General features: G+C 31.9%; 3 protein-coding genes across 8 annotated transcripts; 2 read left to right on the top strand and 1 right to left on the bottom strand.

Annotated features, from left to right (window-relative positions):
• Positions 1-218: 218 nt before the first annotated feature.
• Positions 219-1,827, bottom strand: LOC107638682 (umecyanin-like). Its single transcript, XM_016342039.3, has 2 exons — positions 1,465-1,827; positions 219-718 (listed from the first exon to the last, which is right to left on the bottom strand). The coding sequence occupies exons 1-2, from the start codon at positions 1,640-1,642 to the stop codon at positions 351-353; spliced, it is 546 nt and encodes a 181-aa protein (XP_016197525.1). The 5' UTR covers positions 1,643-1,827; the 3' UTR covers positions 219-350.
• Positions 1,828-9,281: 7,454 nt separating this feature from the next.
• On the top strand, positions 9,282-11,624 carry LOC107638680 (E3 ubiquitin-protein ligase UPL5). Its single transcript, XM_016342037.3, has 3 exons — positions 9,282-9,429; positions 9,632-10,406; positions 11,139-11,624. Exons 2-3 carry the CDS (start codon positions 9,780-9,782, stop codon positions 11,400-11,402), a joined length of 891 nt encoding a protein of 296 aa, XP_016197523.1. The 5' UTR covers positions 9,282-9,429; positions 9,632-9,779; the 3' UTR covers positions 11,403-11,624.
• Positions 11,625-12,790: 1,166 nt separating this feature from the next.
• LOC107638684 (uncharacterized) lies at positions 12,791-17,389 on the top strand. Of its 6 annotated transcripts, none has more exons than XM_088485748.1 (6): positions 12,791-12,990; positions 13,535-13,781; positions 14,159-14,201; positions 16,258-16,434; positions 16,671-16,901; positions 17,052-17,389. In XM_088485748.1, exons 4-6 carry the CDS (start codon positions 16,264-16,266, stop codon positions 17,157-17,159), a joined length of 510 nt encoding a protein of 169 aa, XP_088341874.1. In that variant the 5' UTR covers positions 12,791-12,990; positions 13,535-13,781; positions 14,159-14,201; positions 16,258-16,263; the 3' UTR covers positions 17,160-17,389. The 6 variants fall into 6 exon arrangements, with proteins under 6 accessions (XP_088341874.1, XP_088341875.1, XP_088341873.1 ...); XM_088485749.1 differs by having other exon boundaries at positions 12,850-12,990; positions 13,501-13,781; XM_088485750.1 differs by lacking the exon at positions 12,791-12,990 and adding an exon at positions 15,755-15,787 and having other exon boundaries at positions 13,309-13,781.
• The last annotated feature ends 668 nt before the right edge of the window (positions 17,390-18,057 follow it).

Here is an 18,057-nt window from a genome sequence, read left to right as displayed (position 1 = left end):
TAATTGGTCAACAACTTAAAATTTTTATGTTGCAAATGTATCAAAGTTAAATTCATTATAAAATGAGAAAAGCATTCGTATTTTTTTTAACATAATATTTACTATTTGAAACAAAATGCAACCAACAAAAGTAGAACAAACAGAATCAGCGGACTTAGTAAAATTCACAAATTAGAGAACACACAGAAATTCTGTAAGCACAGGTAACCAATTTAATCATTCATACAACAATAATATGTTCCTTTTTTAAAAAAAATAGATACATAAGAGGAAAGATCTGAAAATATTCTGTATTATTGTTCTCCTCTCATACATGTAAATATATGTGCTTGCTTGTACCATGCATGAAGCTAAGCAAGGAGCATGGTGACAAAGAACATAAGCCCAAGCGCAAGAATTGTTCCATGACAATAATGATAAGAGAGAGAATAAGCAGAAGAAGGGGTAGAGGGTGCAACAGCCTCGACTATTTTGGTGACTGGGGATGCATTATCATGATGATCATGATCCTTGGGAAGAACGTGAAGGTGTAGCTTAAGACCAGTCTTGCAGTTTTGAGGGTCTGTGCTGGCGAAGTACCTGATCCCTTCCCTCTCAAGTGGTACGGTATGGAGTCCCTCGTTGTACATCTTGATAGGGTTCCTCACATCACATGCTTCATATTCTTCTCTGCTTTCCACCTCAGCTATTAGTCCCTGCGCCACTGAGTATGTGAACCCTGCCCATTTTGGCACGTGCCACGTACCCCACAAAAAATTTAACCATATCAATGTATTCAATTAAGACTAGTCATTTTATAAGTATAAGATCATTTTTAATTTTTTCTCATTCTTTCTCATATAAGTTAAAAGACACAAAGTAGAGGTCCCAGTGTCTCCAGGTCCCAAGCCATATGACAAACGAATAGGAAGCTTCGAACAGATTGAGAATCATCAAAACCATAATGAAAAAGAACAAAATCAAGGGCAATACCCACAGGTAATAATACAAAAGAGATTTTTAAACAAGCAAGTAAAAGTATCACATTTTTTCTCAGTTGTTTTCTTTCCTTAGAAGAGTTGTTTAGATACTTAGACATTAAAAGAGGTGTCTATGAACATCCAACCAAATCCAACAATGGAAAACTTTTATGTCATGTTTTAACTTTTAATATGCTTTTTTTTAACAAATAAGGGACTAACATATATATGAGAAATTATACAGATTATAAATATTTTATTATTACAGAGAGTGTGAGGTCGAGTTATCCATGGTATATAAACTCAATAAAGATTTAATGATACGTGAAATTGATAGTTAAATAATTTAATATATTTGATTAAATTATTGTTTAACATCTCTTAACTATCCACTTCACCTAAGACAACTGCAGATGAGTATTAATCGTATTTAATAGTGTTAAATATAGAAAGCAAGAAAAATAATGTAAAGAAATGGAAGAAGAAGAAATAGATAGAAGCTTACAGATTTGGTCTCCGACCCTAAAGACCCTGTGATTAGACCATGAAAGAAGGTCAGAATCGGGATCCCAGCCACGATCACCACCAACGACATGGTGCAGCTCCGCCACCACGCGCCATTTGCTGGTTGCAACCACAACAAAAGCAAGAAGAAGAAGAGCACCAGACATTCCCCGACTCATTTTCCGTCGAGCGAAGGGGAGAAAGTGAAGAGTATATATATATATATGATGAGTTTAATTTGCGCGTAGCTGAAGATAGAAGAATGGTAGTTACGAAATGTAGTGAGGAAAATGTTGATGCATGGTACCTTCACTTCACATGATCACACGCTCACACGCTCACACTCTCAATAATCGTCTATATTCCCTCCCACGCTCTCTTTGCTTTTATACATGCCTATCTTCCATTTCTCTCTCTTTTTTTTTTTCACTATCATCATCATTGTTATTGTGGAAAATTATATTTTTATTATTTTTTAGTACATTATTAAGTGTATAGTTTTTTTTTTTTTACTGTATAATTTTTTTCCTCATTGCACACAACGTATATAATAATACATATCACATTTTTCTATTATTTTAAGCTAAGCAATATCAATTCTACTCTTTCATATATAAAACTGTAAAAAGTTCTCTCTCTCTCTTCATTAATTGCATCAGGTTGTTTTAACTGTTTTCGGAATTTTATTTGTCAATTATGTTACATGTGTACTAAAACTTAATCATCAACTAATTATTGTATATAAAAAAAATTTTAATTTTGATATATTATCAATTTTATATATATATTTAATTAGATAATATCACATCAATAAAAATAATTATTTTTTATATTAACTGTGTGAATAGTCATCCAAAAAAATAGATACGATTACATGATTACGTAAAATATTTTACAGTACACAAAATTAAATTCTATAAAAAATATATTTAATATTTCATATTTTTTATTATAATATTATAAATAAATTTGATTATTATATTGATATCAGATTTAATTATTTTTATAATATATTTAGTTATTCTCTCTGTTTATTATTTAGTAAAAAAAATTAGGTAAGAAAAGCTCTACGTCCAAGTCATTTATTTAACTAAATCCAACTAAATTATTATAATGTATTTTTTGTTCACATGCTTCTTCTTTTCATATATCGCTGTTGTTACTGCCTCTTCGTATTCTTCTCTTTTTTTTCTCATATTTCTCTCTCATTTGTTATTGTCGTGGTCGTTACCATCACTACCTTCTCCTCCTTTCTTTTTCATTTGAATTTATTTTTCTTCTTTCTTTTTCTTCTCCTCCATCATCATCATCATCATCATCATCAATGCCGTTCATAAATTACAGTATTTTTTTTCTCCTTCATTTTCTTTCAAATTTTTGCACATGTAAGATTTCAATCCAATAAGTGTGTATTCAAGTCTAATTGAGAAACAATGCTTTTAAAAGAAGTAAGAGCAATAGAAAAAAAAGAATAAAAAACAAAAAATTCAATATTAAATAAGAGATTTCTGTATTTTTATAGCAACATTTCGGTGTCAAAATAAAAAATTTTTGATATTTTTTGTTTTTGACAAGAATTCAATCCAATAAGTGTGAACTTACATTCATTTAACTAAATAAGATTCTAATATAGTACAAACATATTCATTCAAGTAATTTCGGCCTTATCTTGTGATCTTTTAAAATACAATTTATTTTTTACATTCATTCAATTAAATAAGATTGTAATACATGTTCATTCAAGTCTAGTATGAGAAGCAATACTCCTAAAAAAATAAAAATAACAATTCAATTCAAAACAACAGCAACTCCTCCTCCTCCTCTTATTCTTCGTTATATCATGATTACTTAACAAGATTAGAACACTAAATTAGAATATTTTTTTTTCATTATCTTTAGTTAGTAAGTAGAGGAAGAAAAAAATCTCTCATTGAAGCATAAAAAAACACTAAGAAGACATTTATGTGTTTGTAGTAAAATTTTGGTGTCAAAATTAAGACATTTTTAGTTTTTGTAGCAACATTTCGATGTCAAAATTAAAATTTTTTATATTTTTGGTTTCTGTCAAAAATTCAATCCAATAAGTATAAAACTACATTCATTCAACCAAATAAGATTGCAATATAGTATAAACATGTTCATTCAAGTAATTTCGATACTATCTTGTAATCTTTTAATGTGCAATTTATTTTTTACATTCATTCAATTAAATAATATTGTAATACATGTTTATTCAAGTCTACTATGAGAAGCAATACTCCTAAAAAAATCAGAATAACAATTCAAAACTACTACTCCTCCTCTTTATCATCATCATCATCATTATTATCATCACCATCATCATCGTAATAAGAAGCAAAAAAAAATACAGCATTAAAGAAACTATATTTTTGTAGTTAAATTTCGGTGTCAAAATTAAGAAGTTTCAGTATTATTATTATTAAGATATTTCGGTATTATTTTTTAATAAATTTTGCATAATTCAATACTCTTCATTATCTCTTTCTTCATTATCATCATCTTCTTCTTTTTTTGTCTCACGTTATCATAATTCTCCTTGTTTTACCCTCTTAAAAAAAAAAATAGAAAAAAAAAAGACATATATAATACTGTAAAAAATCACCACAAAGATGAAGAGAAAAAAGAAAAAAAGAAAAACGCAGTAATTGCATGCAGAAAAGAAGAAGAAAGGCAAAAAAAAAAAAAAAAAACACAAAAGAGGAGAAAGTGCAAGATGTCGCTGAAAGTTGGAGTGTGTCTATACGCTTTCACTAATGAAATTAATTTTTGTTAAGTTTGAACTAACTTAATTAAATTTAATTGTTATAAAAATTTAGATGTGTAACGAGACTGAATCAATATATATATAAATAGATAATGATTGATTTAATGATTGATAAATTTTTAATATATCTGCATTATTTTTATTTGATAAATTCTGTTTTTAGGACCCTTATTAAAAACTAAAAAGAGAAAGATTTGTAAACTCAAAAAAATGGAAAGGTTGTTTTAGATGAAGTTAATTTATAAACATTTATTACTATTGAAAATTTTATCTTTCTAATAAAATAATTTTATTTTTAATTTTTTATAAAAACCTCAACCAAACCTTTTATTCTCTTGTATTCATTAATGTAGAAGTACCTGAAAAAGTAAAAATGTTAGATTAATTTACTAAGTGAATATTTATTGTCGAAAAATAAAATTTCAAAAGAATACTTAATTAATAATGGAATGAGTTTCATAGTGTGTAACCTTTTGATATAGTAAATTAGTAATATAAAATGATTAATTTCAGGTAAATTCCATTATTCAATACATTAGTTTTATGCTGAGAGTTAGACAAACTGACAAAGCGTAATAGTGGCTGAGTGGCCAACTAAAATTAGGAAAACAAATAATTGCTTTTTTTTTTTGGGACTGGGTTTCTTTCATTTTCTTTCTTCTTTTGAACTGGAGATTTTGTTTCTATTTTCTGTTTTTGGATAGTGAGATTATTAACCTATGTTACAAACGGGTTGGTTGTAAGTAAGCTTAAGGCCCAACAAAACAACAACACAAGGAAGCCACTCATGGCTTTTTCTATGGACCCCAAAATATTAACAAGATACACATCATTTTGTTGAGGGAGAGAAGAAATTAGTCATACATAAAAAATAACACAAACCAACGCAAGTTAACACAGATGAATGATGGTCTATGTTTTTTAACCATCTCTCCCGGGTTCGATACTCACTGGAGGATGGGAATGGAACTTGCTTGCTTGGGAGGGTCGCCCACTTTGCCTCTGCAGTACCCGAGAGATTAGTCATTAGGCTTCCGACTTGATGGATACCCTGATACAAACCAAAAAAATAAAAAAAAAACACAAAAAAGATAAATCATATATAAAATGAACCCAATTTTTTAGATGAGTATAAAAAGACTATATCATTTGAACTATAACTTATTAACTTTTAGTAACTATTTGACTTTATGACAAAATCCGCATGTGCATAACTAAAATTGTGACATTAATATATTTTGTATTCGTTTAAAAACTTGACAACCTAAATAGTTCTGTTCGCCATGCAACTGAAGAACTTTGACAAATTAAAATCAGTTATAATTAGGATATTTAATTATTAGTTAAATATCTACTTTAGAGCTGCTGAGTTGTGATTCCTACATAAAATCTACACTAACAATAATTTATCGCATTTTTAAAGGGGTAACGTTCTTTCAGAGTTATATTAAAACCAGCGAATTGAGATATTGCAGACAAGGTAGAGAAAATCGAGATTTTACGTGAAATCAAAAAAATAAATAGAAAACGTAAAACGTAAAATCTTAACAAGATTTAAATCGTAAAATCGTCAGACTTAGTACAAATTTCGTAAAATCGATAAACTCATTTAAAATTGTAATATCGGAAGATTTTAAGAGTTAAATCGAGATTCTAGCTACTATGATTGCAGAAGCCACAATTGGTTGGAATGAAACATTTTGACTTTTGATTTTAGACCAACTGAAAAGCAGAGCATCTTAGAATAAAGAGCCACTTTTCAGAATTGAACTTATGCTTTTTAATCTTCGAATTAATTAATCTTCAGCTCCAAAACATATAATGTAGCATTTCTAAATATACTAAACATTGAATATATCAAAATCATTTTGAAAATTAATTATGTTGTGTCTTAGACTATTTTGTCTTTTGCGTTGTCACTTTCTGCTACAATTTGAAAATTGATCGTTATTATATATGTGCCTTCTGTTACTTCAAAGGTAGTTAAGGTTGTGCTTAACATGTGATTCATTATAGAAAGTACAAAATTATTGCACATAATAGAGATAAACATAAAATTAGAAAACAATTGTACTGTGTTCTTATTCTTGCTTTATTATCTTCAATATATTTTTAGAGATAAAAATTAGACAAATTATAAGTATCTTTTTATATATGTCTGTTTGAATGGTTTTTTTCCCTCTGATAATTAACAATTGCCAAACACGTTTTAACTTACAGATTTGAGGGTTTACCTTAAAGCATAGAATGGGAAATTTCCTGAATTGGCTTCAATTCCGTGCTATATTATTCATGTAATTTAATTATAAAACTTTGGACCATTAAATCTCCATGTGCAATATAGTAGTATTTCTGAAGCGTATTTATATTGTGCCCAAAATTCTTCCTTGTTCTTATAGCTTCTTCCATTTTGGACTCCCAAAACTTCGTTGCTTCCAATAATTACCAATTAATCAAAATTGGGAGGTAAATCCTAATACCCACGTTGGTTAATTAATTGGGATGAATTGATTATAGTTGGAAGAATCTCAATGTTAAAATATAATGCAAATATGCAATGTCTTTTTGAATTGTTAAAGAGAGGAAGCATATCAACCCTGCATTGGAATTTTGAGCAACTTGCGATCCTAGAAACGAATGTCCTCAGCAACAAATCTCAACCATATATCTCTTCAATTTATTTTTTCTTTTTCTAAAGCTGGGCTAGAAATTATTTTTTTTTGTATTAATACAATAATAATTTGTAATAACAATAACATAAAAAGTAAAAACCATTAAAATTCGTTATATATCTAATTATCTACCATTCTACCCTTACTATCTCTGCACGTTATAGAGAAAATGGTGAATACGCATTTCGGCTCTTTATAGAGGATACACATATTAATTAACAAAATATTACTTTTATAAATTATATATGATGAAAGACATTTTGAAAAGAAAATTTACCTATTATATATAAAAGTATAGATACACATAAGATTTTAAAGTAACAAACGCAAGAGTAAAATATTTTTTCTTAATACAATGAAAAAACACATTTTAAATAATAATGTAAATATATATTATAGAAAAATTAAAGTGTCATCAGAATTAATTTATGGAAGAAGGGACAAAAGTACACCTAAAAATTTATACGTTGGACACGATTACACTTTAATCATTTAACGACGGCACACGCCAATGGTGGGAAGGGTAAATATGTCCGCTGGAGTGTATAAATGGTGTGCATGGCCGGAAGGGTAAATGTGTCCGTCGGAGTATATAAATGGTGTGCACGCGTGACTCATTAAATGATTGAAGTGTAATTGTATTCAGCGTGTGAACTTTTAGGTGTATTTTTGTCCATTCTTCTTTAAAAAAATAAACACGAAAAATAGTGTGTCCGTCGGAGTGTATAAATGGTATGCACGCGTAACTCATTAAATGATATGGATCCCATTTAAGATAAGCTCTTCTAACCTCATCTCTTTGATTTGGGTGATATTGCTAAATTTAAAGCCGTTTTCCAGTGTCTCGAAGAATTAAGGTCAAACTCATTAGATTAACTCTTTGAACTTTTGAAGGTTGTATCTCACTTTCTTCGTGATTCATCAAAGTAGAAGAACTATCTACATGTGTTGATATTGTAAAAATTATATATTCTCCTTCTTGAATATTAGCCTTTCTCTTAAAAATGCATCAATTCTTTAATTTTTCATGATTATTTTATATAAAAATTTGAATATATATCCTATAAAATATGTAAAAAAAAAAATTAGAAGAATAAATATTAAAATTTATAATATTTATTGAATTTTTTTATCAATTTATACAAATACAATAATATCAATACTTATTGAATATTCTAAAATTTTTTATCATATAAAAAATTAAATTAAATAAACAGTAAAATATAAAATAATATTAAATTACATAAATAAAAAATACCTAATTTGTTATATTTAAATTTAAAGGTAGAAGAAGTGTTGCTTATTGAATAGAGAGATACGAAATGCGAATACACTCAATTCAGTTCAAATCTAACAAGGTTTGAATGTTTAAAACTAAAAACTATTGTACAATAAAAGTAAGAAGTAAAATATTTAAACAAACTAAACTATTTTTTATTTTCTAAAAAAGTATACTAATTTTTTTAACAAAAGTTTGGGGGGGGGGGATGGCCTCCCTTGTCTGAACTTGCCAGCAAGAGGGATTTACTTTTGATATCCACAAGAATTCAAATAGAGTCCTTTAGGGTAGGCTGACTGCAAAGGCAGTGTGAAATCTCTAAAGGCTAAAAGCCTTCCATGGCTCATCAGTATGGGTAGTTCCCAGTATAGGTTTCTCCATATTGGCAGACATTCCTTGGCCGAGGGTCATCCCTGACACCCAGCATCTCCCAATGGCTAACCTCTCCCCTCCTATATGACTATTAGGGCCTCTAGTGATGCCCTATTTAACCATTCTAATACATGATTAACTTTTTGTGTAGCATCTCTGAGCTTTAGTGAATGAAATAAAAAAGTGTTAAATTGAGTTTTCTGTGGTTGATGACACCTTTTGTATCTCTCTCTCTATATATAAAAAAAGGCATATCAGGCATTTTGTATTAAATTCTGTTTTATAGTCCACTAAGTTAGGGAAGTTGTATCAGGTATCTAGTTGATAAGAAGGGATGACTGATCATGATTATAAACTTTTTTTTAGGTGAAATTCAATATTTCACACCAAATAAAGTGGCTAAATTAATGGGAAATAATCAAGTTCCTTGGCAGATTATGTAGGTGTACTAATGGAGAAGAAGTACATGAAAATGATAGTGACAACAAGAGAGTTGATGTAATACGTAAATAGCAAATGAGATCAAATACCAAAATATTTAAGGCTCTTTTGCAGAATTTAATTTCGTTCAACGGGAATCACTGATTCAGTTCACTTGAATTTTCTTTTACCCCCTGATATTTTGTTAGGTGATAGGACATAGTGTGATAAGCGTATTGAGTTGTCTGCTTCATATGTATAGAGAAGTATATTTTATGTTATTTACTTTGCAGGTGTCATCTTCTGGCTACACATGTGATTTTCACATTGTCTTCCAATCAGGTGAAATCTTATTGAAGAGCTATGCAGAAGGATACTAGTACCAGTGCCCCGTCATCTACTGGTGCCAAGATTAGGCACCGAAAACGCTCAACTGAGGTTATTTGTTTAAACCTTGATTTCTCACTGTAAACCATATTTTGCATAAAATATTGGAGTGAAAAATTGTCAAGATACTAATTGAAAAAAACCAAATGATTGGAAGCAATATCTGACTTCTTTTCAATCCCAGTGGTATCTATCTGGGCAAATTTTTCTCTGCTATTTGAGGTGATTTGGTTTTCATTGTCTTTTATCTCAGGCTGTTCCGGAAGTTACCAAAGCAAATGGAGGCCAGTTGCTTGTTGATGACAAAAGCAAATACAAGTCCATGTTAATTCGTGCATACTCATCCATTTGGATGATTGGTGGCTTTGCATTAATCCTCTGTGAATATTAATAAAGCACTCATGCATAGCCAAGTTTACTATGTCTTCTTGTTTGCAGCATCTAAGGTAGATCCTCTGCATCTAAAGTACTTCAGTTTTGCTGGTCGTGTTATTGCATTAGCTTTAATGCATAAGGTGCAAGTGGGTATTGTTTTTGACCGTTTGTTTTTCAAGCAATTGGCTGGAAAGTCTGTTACTTTAGAAGATATACAGGCGGCAGATCCTTACTTGTACAGTAGCTGCAAGCAAATATTGGAGATGGATGCTGATTTCATTGATTCAGATGCTTTAGGACTGACGTTTGTGAGAGAGGTGGATGAATTAGGACACAGGAAAGTGGTTGAACTTTGCTCTGGTGGGAAAAACCTTGTAGTGAATAGTACGAACAGGGAGAAGTATGTTTCTCTTCTCATTCAAAATTATTTTGAGACATCGATATCTGAGCAGGTATCACATTTTGCCAAGGGCTTTGGTGATATCCTTTCTAACTCAAGGCAACAGCCGTTCTTCTTTAAAAGTTTAGAGCTTGAAGACCTTGATTGGATGCTCCATGGGAGCGAAAGTACTATTTCTGTCGAAGATTGGAAGGCTCATACTGAGTATAATGGCTATAAAGAGACTGACTGTCAAATATCTTGGTTTTGGGAGGTATTAATGATACTGGTTTTCTGGAACTAACATGTCTTTACATCCTTTCTGCTCCACTCTCTCCTCTCCCTTTTTGTTAACTTTTTCTTTTGCGAATGTAATTTTACTTCCCCATTTTGAAGAACTTGGCGCAACAGTTGAGTTGTTTCCGAATGACCTCACGGTTTTGGGTTCAAGCCATGAAATCAGCCACTGATACAATTATGAATTTATGATACAACTTCTTCTATTTTGTTAGCTAACTCTCTTCCTTTAGTCCTGATATCTTCAATTTTTTAGGTGCTACCTAACTCCCTCCTTGAATCTCTCAGATTAACATATACATTCTTCCGAAATTTCTAATGTTCAGCGCATGCTGAGAACACCTCTTTCTACACACTACTCTTTTACATAATAGCCACTTACTGGTACCAGTTCTAGAGTACATATCACACTCACACAGATGTCTCCCTTCAGTTCATTTGCCCCCAAATACTATGATTTTAAAATATTTAACTTTAATCATAATTGGTGATGCTTTGTTTAAAGAAAAAAGAAAAAAAAAAGTACTTCTATAGTTTGGCCACTGTACTTTTGTGAAGCCATATGCTAATGAGTTGCATTTTTTTCATATTCTTTCCAGTTTGAGCTATACTGTATTATTATCTAATATTATAAATTTTTCTATTTGGATCATGAATTGCAGAAATACAATAAATCTAACATTATATTCCGTCCAAAAAAATTTGGCAGATTGTTGGTAGAATGCCAGCAGAACAAAGGAAGATTCTTCTGTTCTTTTGGACATCCGTGAAATATCTGCCAGTTGAAGGTTTCCGTGGTTTAGCTTCCCGTTTATACATTTACAGGTCTATGAAAACTGAAGACCGCCTTCCTTCATCGCACACATGCTTTTACAGGCTGTGTTTCCCGCCATATTCATCCAAGGCTGTCATGCAAGATCGCCTTAGAATCATCACTCAAGAACACATCGGTTGCAGTTTCGGTACCTGGTGAGAATACATTTGCAATTTGGGGGCTACAAGTGGTTTTCGTTTTGACTGCACAGAGAAGTATCACTGCTCTGCTTTGTACAGTTATAGCATCATTGTTCCATCTATCCTTGAATTGGATAATGTGAGAAGGTTCTGTAGTTCTGTTTCCCGAATCAATTCAGGGTTGGAATGTCATTGCTGCTCTGTCAAATGTTTATATCGGGGTCTAGTGTCAAAAATAAAACAGGATTAAAAAAGAAAATTTCATTATATTGGTGGTGATGTGGTCATTGTTCTGGTAAATAGGTGTTGGTTCATCTTCCCCGGTGACATGTAAGTTTGGACAAAATCATGTTCAAGGGGCAACTCTTCCTCCTTTTAATCTATTAGGAGTTTGAGAATTTCTAACATTCTCACTATTTAACCTATTTATGGGCTTATGCATTCTCGTCTACTCCAGCCAAGGCAACCCACAGGAGAGAAACTGCACTTGTTTCAGTGACAGAAAATCATTAGATGTCAAGGGCTTAAATATGGGTTTACATTAGATTTTAGATATTCCTATCTTGTTGGTATGAATACTTCTAGATGAGTTTAGGGAAAAAGAAGAAAGAATGGAAATTCAGTTATTTTCTTCATATTTCTATGTAGCAGTTTATAATACTTGGGAGTTGGGAGTTCTTTGGCTTCTTTCTTCTAATTTATTTATTGGTAATTTTGCTAAATAGTTACATTCGGTTTTTCGCCAACTTTTCAAGAATGTTTAGTTGAGTAAACATGAGGTAAATCTTCTATGGATGGATGATTTTGACGTGCCTATGAAAATTTTTTACCCGTTGTGATCACTTAACTAAACATGCTCTTAAAGGTAGATCTATTTCTGCTTTAAAAACTCTGATCAAAATAGTAGTGCTTAGTTAAATATTCAAATCCATTATGCATGTTTAACCAAATTGATTCTTTTGTTTAATATCCTCTTGCTGCACTTAATTTGTGGAAGTTCAGCGTCTTTGATTTAGAAAAGTCCTTTCTTTCACCCAGTGACGCACGAAATTATTATATAGATAGGTGTATTCTACTGTGACTATAAAAAGTGTCAGTAAGACTGTATTTGGAAGGAAGACTGAGATTAAAAGACAAATCTGTCTCCACTTTTTGAAAGTATTAAATGGATTAAAATTGTGTTTTAGGAGTAAAATTTTATTACTAATTTCTGAAACAAATATTAAAAACTAATTTTAGCGTCAAAATGAGACACTATCACACTAACTGCTACGCTAAAAACATAATTTTATAATTTTTTTAAATTGAAAAAAAATTCGGTCATTTGTATATTTTTTTGGCCCATTATTGCTCGAAGACCCTTCTTGAGCGTTTTCTATTTAGCCGCATTGGGCTTTCTATTTTGCTATGAACTGGTTTGGGTATGACCACCTGACACGATTTGCTCTCTTTTTTGTTGCAGGAACCTTAAATTGGTCACTGCCTCCCTTCTCCTTCGTAGATCAGAGGATTACAACATGCTGCCTGCACCACACAGCCTGTAGGAAAATTTCTCATCTCTACTTCCAGTAGAGATTCACCGTCAAAAAGCGATAACATTCTAAGAAGTTAGTTTTTTATTTATCTATATTATTTGTTATGGAAAGTACGTTTTATGTTCTTGTGATAAAAGATAAAAAATTTATTGTCATTAGTTTATCGGTTAAACTTGTTTTAGTTCAAAATAAAACTATATGTCAAATTCATAGTTGATGGTCCATTTATAGCCATTATAACTATCACTTTAATACATATCATAGAAAAGAAAACTACTTGGCAATGAACGATCTGAAAAAAAGAAAGCAAGAGAATGATATAATATAATATAAAATAAGAATATTTTATTGAAGCCTAGAGAAATACATGGAACACACCATAACAAACTCATGTAACCCTAGAGGAGGAGGCATCATAAAACAAACCATACAATTTTCTCTCATATCCACCAACTTGGCATGCAAGTGGTGTGCTTACATGTTTTTAATCCAATCCATTTAAATGGTTTTAAATCCACCTCCAAATTAAAATCCAAATCTAAAAAAAAAACCCTAATTCTGAATTTCTGATTCGGGAACCAGTTCTACCTTAACTCGCACAAATTCTGAAATCCAGTTCCTCTTCTCCTTCGATCGGGTAGTCTCCGCTGCAGCCGGCACCGGAGCAAGCAACTGGCACCGGCACCCTATTGTCTCATTCAACGTTGAACGGGCCTCACCTCTGTTTCTCTTCTTCTGCCGTTGGTCTTCTCCGCCGTCGTCTTCACCGTCGCCGATTGCCGTCACAGGTGTGGGCTTCCGGTTCTTTTGCTTTCCATTCGCCTCTGCTCGTGCTTCTTGCCTCTGGGTCACCGCCTCACACGGTTAGTACCACCCATTTCTCCTTCTTACTATAAATGCCTTACCCGTTCACAACTTTGTAGTTCCAACAAAGTGAGTTCACTGGGTTGTGTTGGTTTTCTAAAATATTCTTATTGTGTGCGAAAGACTTACCTGTGTAAATTTTCGGATTCTACTTTCATTCATTTTCAAGAGGGTTGGACAGTCAGTTCACCCTTGAGTGAATTTGAGATCACCATGTTTGTTTTTTTTCTAAAAATCATAGGTGGCTATGAATCTTGAAACAGGCAGAAAAAGAACATGCGACAATGATGCTTCTGAATCTAACTTTTCCTGAAGTTTAAAATTGATATGCTAAATATTTAGTTATTTACTGATGCAAATTTTTTAATGCTCACAGGGATTGCTCATCAGGGTTGGAATCCTCTTCGGGTGCTGCTGAGGTAGATATCTCTGGATATCCTTCTGTTCTGTTCATCATTATTTGAGTAACGAAGCAGCTATTAATTGGTAATATTGTGATGTGATTGCTTGCTTCTACTCTTTGTTGTTAGTTTCAAGATTTAACAGTGGTTCTTAATGTATATTATTGCCTCTAAGTAGCACCATTATGGCCTGGTATCAATACCAAGAATCTTGCTACATACTTTATAGATGGGAAGCTAATGATATTTTATATTGAATTCTGTATTTTTGGCTTGCATTTCCATGAACATAAGTGGTATTGGTCTTCCAACATAATTTCTCTTTGGCTTTATAAATTAGCCATGATTTGTGAGTCTTTACATTGAGATCATAAAATGTCATAGGCAATCATACATGGCATATATACTGCAAATGTATAATGTTATCCCTATGGTGATGCCTTTAAACAGTCCCTTTTGATAGCAAATGTATAATGTATAATGTTATCCCTAAATGGTCCCTTTTGATAGCAAAATCCACTTAGAACCTATAATAGTCTTATTGCTTGGGAACTTAACTAAATCTCATGTCTTACATCTATAACAGTCTTATTGCTTGAAATTAGCAATTATGTAACATAAATAGTAGTGGAGGACAGATTCATATCTGGTGCGGTGTTTTCAGTTGAAGTAGGAGTTGTGAATATAAAAGTCTGCAGTTTACTTGAAAATTTACCAAATAGCACTTCAAATGGTGACTTAAACTCTAAAGCATAACTAGCTATAACAAAACTACTCTAACTATTGATTTGTGATTTAGAAAGCTTCCTTCTTGATGTGCTACATTCTTCTCTGATTAAATATGGATAGTGACATTGTTTTTTCTGTATGCTTTTAGATTTTAGAATACTTTAATGTGATTTTTTTTCTATCAAGAGGGAATGAATTGCTTCCACCAATCCTAGCCTTCATAGTTTGAACATTGTTTGTTTGTGTGAAAATTTACTACGTTATTGCAAAATTGCTGAAATTGTTGCTGGAACTGGGCTGTTTTGATGAGAAACTGGGCTGGGATGTTTTACTTTTATGTGGTTGCTAATTTGTGCCGTCCGATGATGTTTTCGGAGAAATCCAACGGTTGTTGGGTGTCTTGGTTAAGATGGGTGAAAAAGAATGTGGAGGCGGTTAATTCTGTTGACCTTATTTCTTGTACTTTAGGACTATGATTCTTCGATTTTATGAATTTCATTTATAAGTATTTCTCTAATATCAGAGTTAATAGCTAGTTGGGATTTTAGCTATTTCCTTCAGAGTTTGATCCCTTTTGGCTTGAATTTTACGCTCAGGAATTTATGTTTCTAGAGAAGCTTTGCATCGATCCAAGAAAATAGTCACTTTCTTTTATTAGTTGTGGATATTTTGGGAAAATATTGTAAATATCAATTAGTAAGTATGCCAAATTTTTCTTCGAACCTAGTAGCCAGTTTGTAAAATAGAATTAATTTGCAGAGGTTATTAACTATTATGCTTTTCGTTAGTCCTGCTTATTTGTAACACCTTTTTTTTTTAATTGTTTCTATGTTTTCACTTAGCAAACGGATTCAAGAAGGCAGGGTATTAGAGAGGTGGGGTCCACGTACAAGTGGCTTTATGATTTGTGTGATGATGGTAGAATGGAGCAAAACTAGCTTACTAACTAGATTGGCTCTTGACTTGAATGGCTAGCAAAATATTTTAGTATTTTTTGCTTAGACTGTGTAAGTTTATGTGAAATAGCCTCATAATCCATGTACATATATCTCTTTGCAAATATAATGTTATTTTCATAAAATGCAAGACACTAAGTTGGTACAATCAGTTGTTTGTCTCTCTTTGGGCTGTGTATAGTTTATGAATCATGCTGAAATCATTCTTAATATGAAGTTTTAATTTCATAATCTTTGGGCCGTGTTTTCTTTGCGAGATATATGAACATGGATTAGTTTATGAATCATGCTGAAGTTTTATTGGCTGCTGTTTCTTTGGATTAGTTTGTGTTAATTTTAGCATGTTTGGCACCAAATTTTGAGTTATATACACCTTGCTTTATATGCAGAGTAAGATGACTGAAAACAATAATATTGAAGCAGCAGGGATGTCCGCTAGCATTCAACCATCTTCTCCACTGTCAGGTGTTCGTAAGAATCGGTCAGCTGTCTGGGATCATTTTGATATAGAGAATGCTATCGAGAAGATGAAGTTGCAAGATTTTCTCTCGGCAAATTGTGATAGAGTATGTCTAACCACTAACACTTGGACTTCAATTAAAATTTTACTTATATGAGTTTGACAGCACACTTTGTTGATTTGGATTGGAAATTACATAAAAAAATACTTAATTTTTGTCAAATATTTTTTTCCGGATTTTTGAAATGTATTGTTGTCAAATATTTTTTTTCCGGTTCTTGGATTACAAGAGGAACTTAGGATTACTACTATCGAACTTTCTTTGTTATCTTATTGACTCAGGAACAAAAGTCATCCGGTAAAGATGTACACGGGACTGCTTCTAAAAGTAATGCATCTGCAAAAGGTTCGGCCCCACCACTGCCATCATCATCATCGTCAAAAGTTGGGACTTCCACTGCAGCTTCTGGACCTGTGAGTGAAGAAGAAATCAGAGCTGTGTTAAAGCAAAAGACTCGAGTGACCACACAGTATCTTGTAGCTAAATTTAAGGCAAGACTAAGATGTAGAGAGGTAAGCTCTGCTTCTGCTAATATGCCTTTACCCTCGTTTTAAACTGATATATTTGCTTGATTATTCCTATAATACATCTGTGAGTTATATTGGACTGTTGGTATTCTCCCGGGTTCAGTTTTTGAAGGTTTCTGCCTCTTCTATGTGCAGGATAAGTATGCATTTGCAGAGATCCTGAAAAGAATATCTAAAATACAGAGAACTCCAACTTCAAATAGATCCAGTTATGTAACTTATGTTATCCTGAGAGATAAGTGAAAATCAGCTGCCCCACCTATTGAATGTGGTTGATGATGTAGCATTCAAACGGAAAAAATGGATCCAGTTCTGTTGTCCTGAGAGATGGCTGTAAATGTATTTGGCTGCGACTGATGATGCAGCTTCATATAGAAAACAAAAGAACAGTTGATACTTAATATGCCTTGTAAATTCTTCACTTTTTGGACATCATTATGACTGGTTTTCTATCAATTAAGTTTTTTCTAATCTATTTTTGGTCATGACACAAGCACACGCACCATTCACTGTCACACGCTGCACAAGGGTTCTCTCCAGGCACTGCTACGAAGTTTAAAAAAAATAATAAATCAGAAAACATAATATTTTTTTTATTAGAATTGCCTCCATACCCATTTACCAGGTTTCCATTCTTCTCTTCATATGAAGTTGATGAAGCAGGTGAATTTGCTAGCAAAATAGGGACAAAAAAAAAATCAGAAATTATTTACTCACTCGACTGCCTTATTCTGCTATATAATTCCATTGGGTTTTAGAATCCGAAGTCTGCATTCTTTCGGTTTAGGAGTATTAGCGCCAAAATAACAACGGATATATAATTCCCTTTCTCGTCACACCAACTTTTAGACGCTTAAAAACTTTTAATTGGTCAACAATTTAAAATTTTTTATGTTGCAAATGTATCAAATTTAAATTCATTATAAAATGAGAAAAGCATTTATATATATATTTTTTTACATAATATTTACTATTTGAAACAAAATGCAACCAACAAAAGTAGAACAAACAGAATCAGCGGACTTAGTAAAATTCACAAATTAGAGAACACACAGAAATTCTGTAAGCACAGGTAACCAATTTAATCATTCATACAACAATAATATGTTCCTTTTTTTTAAAAAAAATAGATACATAAGAG

The sequence above is a fragment of the Arachis ipaensis genome, chromosome B4 (genome assembly GCF_059453495.1).
Source record: "Arachis ipaensis isolate K30076 ecotype BB chromosome B4, ASM5945349v1, whole genome shotgun sequence".
Classification (NCBI taxonomy): Eukaryota; Viridiplantae; Streptophyta; class Magnoliopsida; order Fabales; family Fabaceae; genus Arachis; species Arachis ipaensis.
The sequence above is the reverse complement of the archived record's forward strand: the minus strand, read 5'-3'. Positions and strand labels throughout refer to the sequence as shown.

Bases quoted from the DNA above. Each gene is read 5' to 3' on its own strand.
- LOC107638682 (XM_016342039.3), bottom strand. From the start codon at position 1,642: ATGAGTCGGGGAATGTCTGGTGCTCTTCTTCTTCTTGCTTTTGTTGTG. The intron at 719-1,464 runs GTAAGCTTCTAT...CAAAATGGGCAG, and splicing joins TAGGGTCGGAGACCAAATCT to GGTTCACATACTCAGTGGCG.
- LOC107638680 (XM_016342037.3), top strand. From the start codon at position 9,780: ATGCATAGCCAAGTTTACTATGTCTTCTTGTTTGCAGCATCTAAGGTA. The intron at 10,407-11,138 runs GTATTAATGATA...AAAATTTGGCAG, and splicing joins AAATATCTTGGTTTTGGGAG to ATTGTTGGTAGAATGCCAGC.
- LOC107638684 (XM_088485748.1), top strand. From the start codon at position 16,264: ATGACTGAAAACAATAATATTGAAGCAGCAGGGATGTCCGCTAGCATT. The intron at 16,435-16,670 runs GTATGTCTAACC...TTATTGACTCAG, and splicing joins TCTCGGCAAATTGTGATAGA to GAACAAAAGTCATCCGGTAA. The intron at 16,902-17,051 runs GTAAGCTCTGCT...TTCTATGTGCAG, and splicing joins CAAGACTAAGATGTAGAGAG to GATAAGTATGCATTTGCAGA.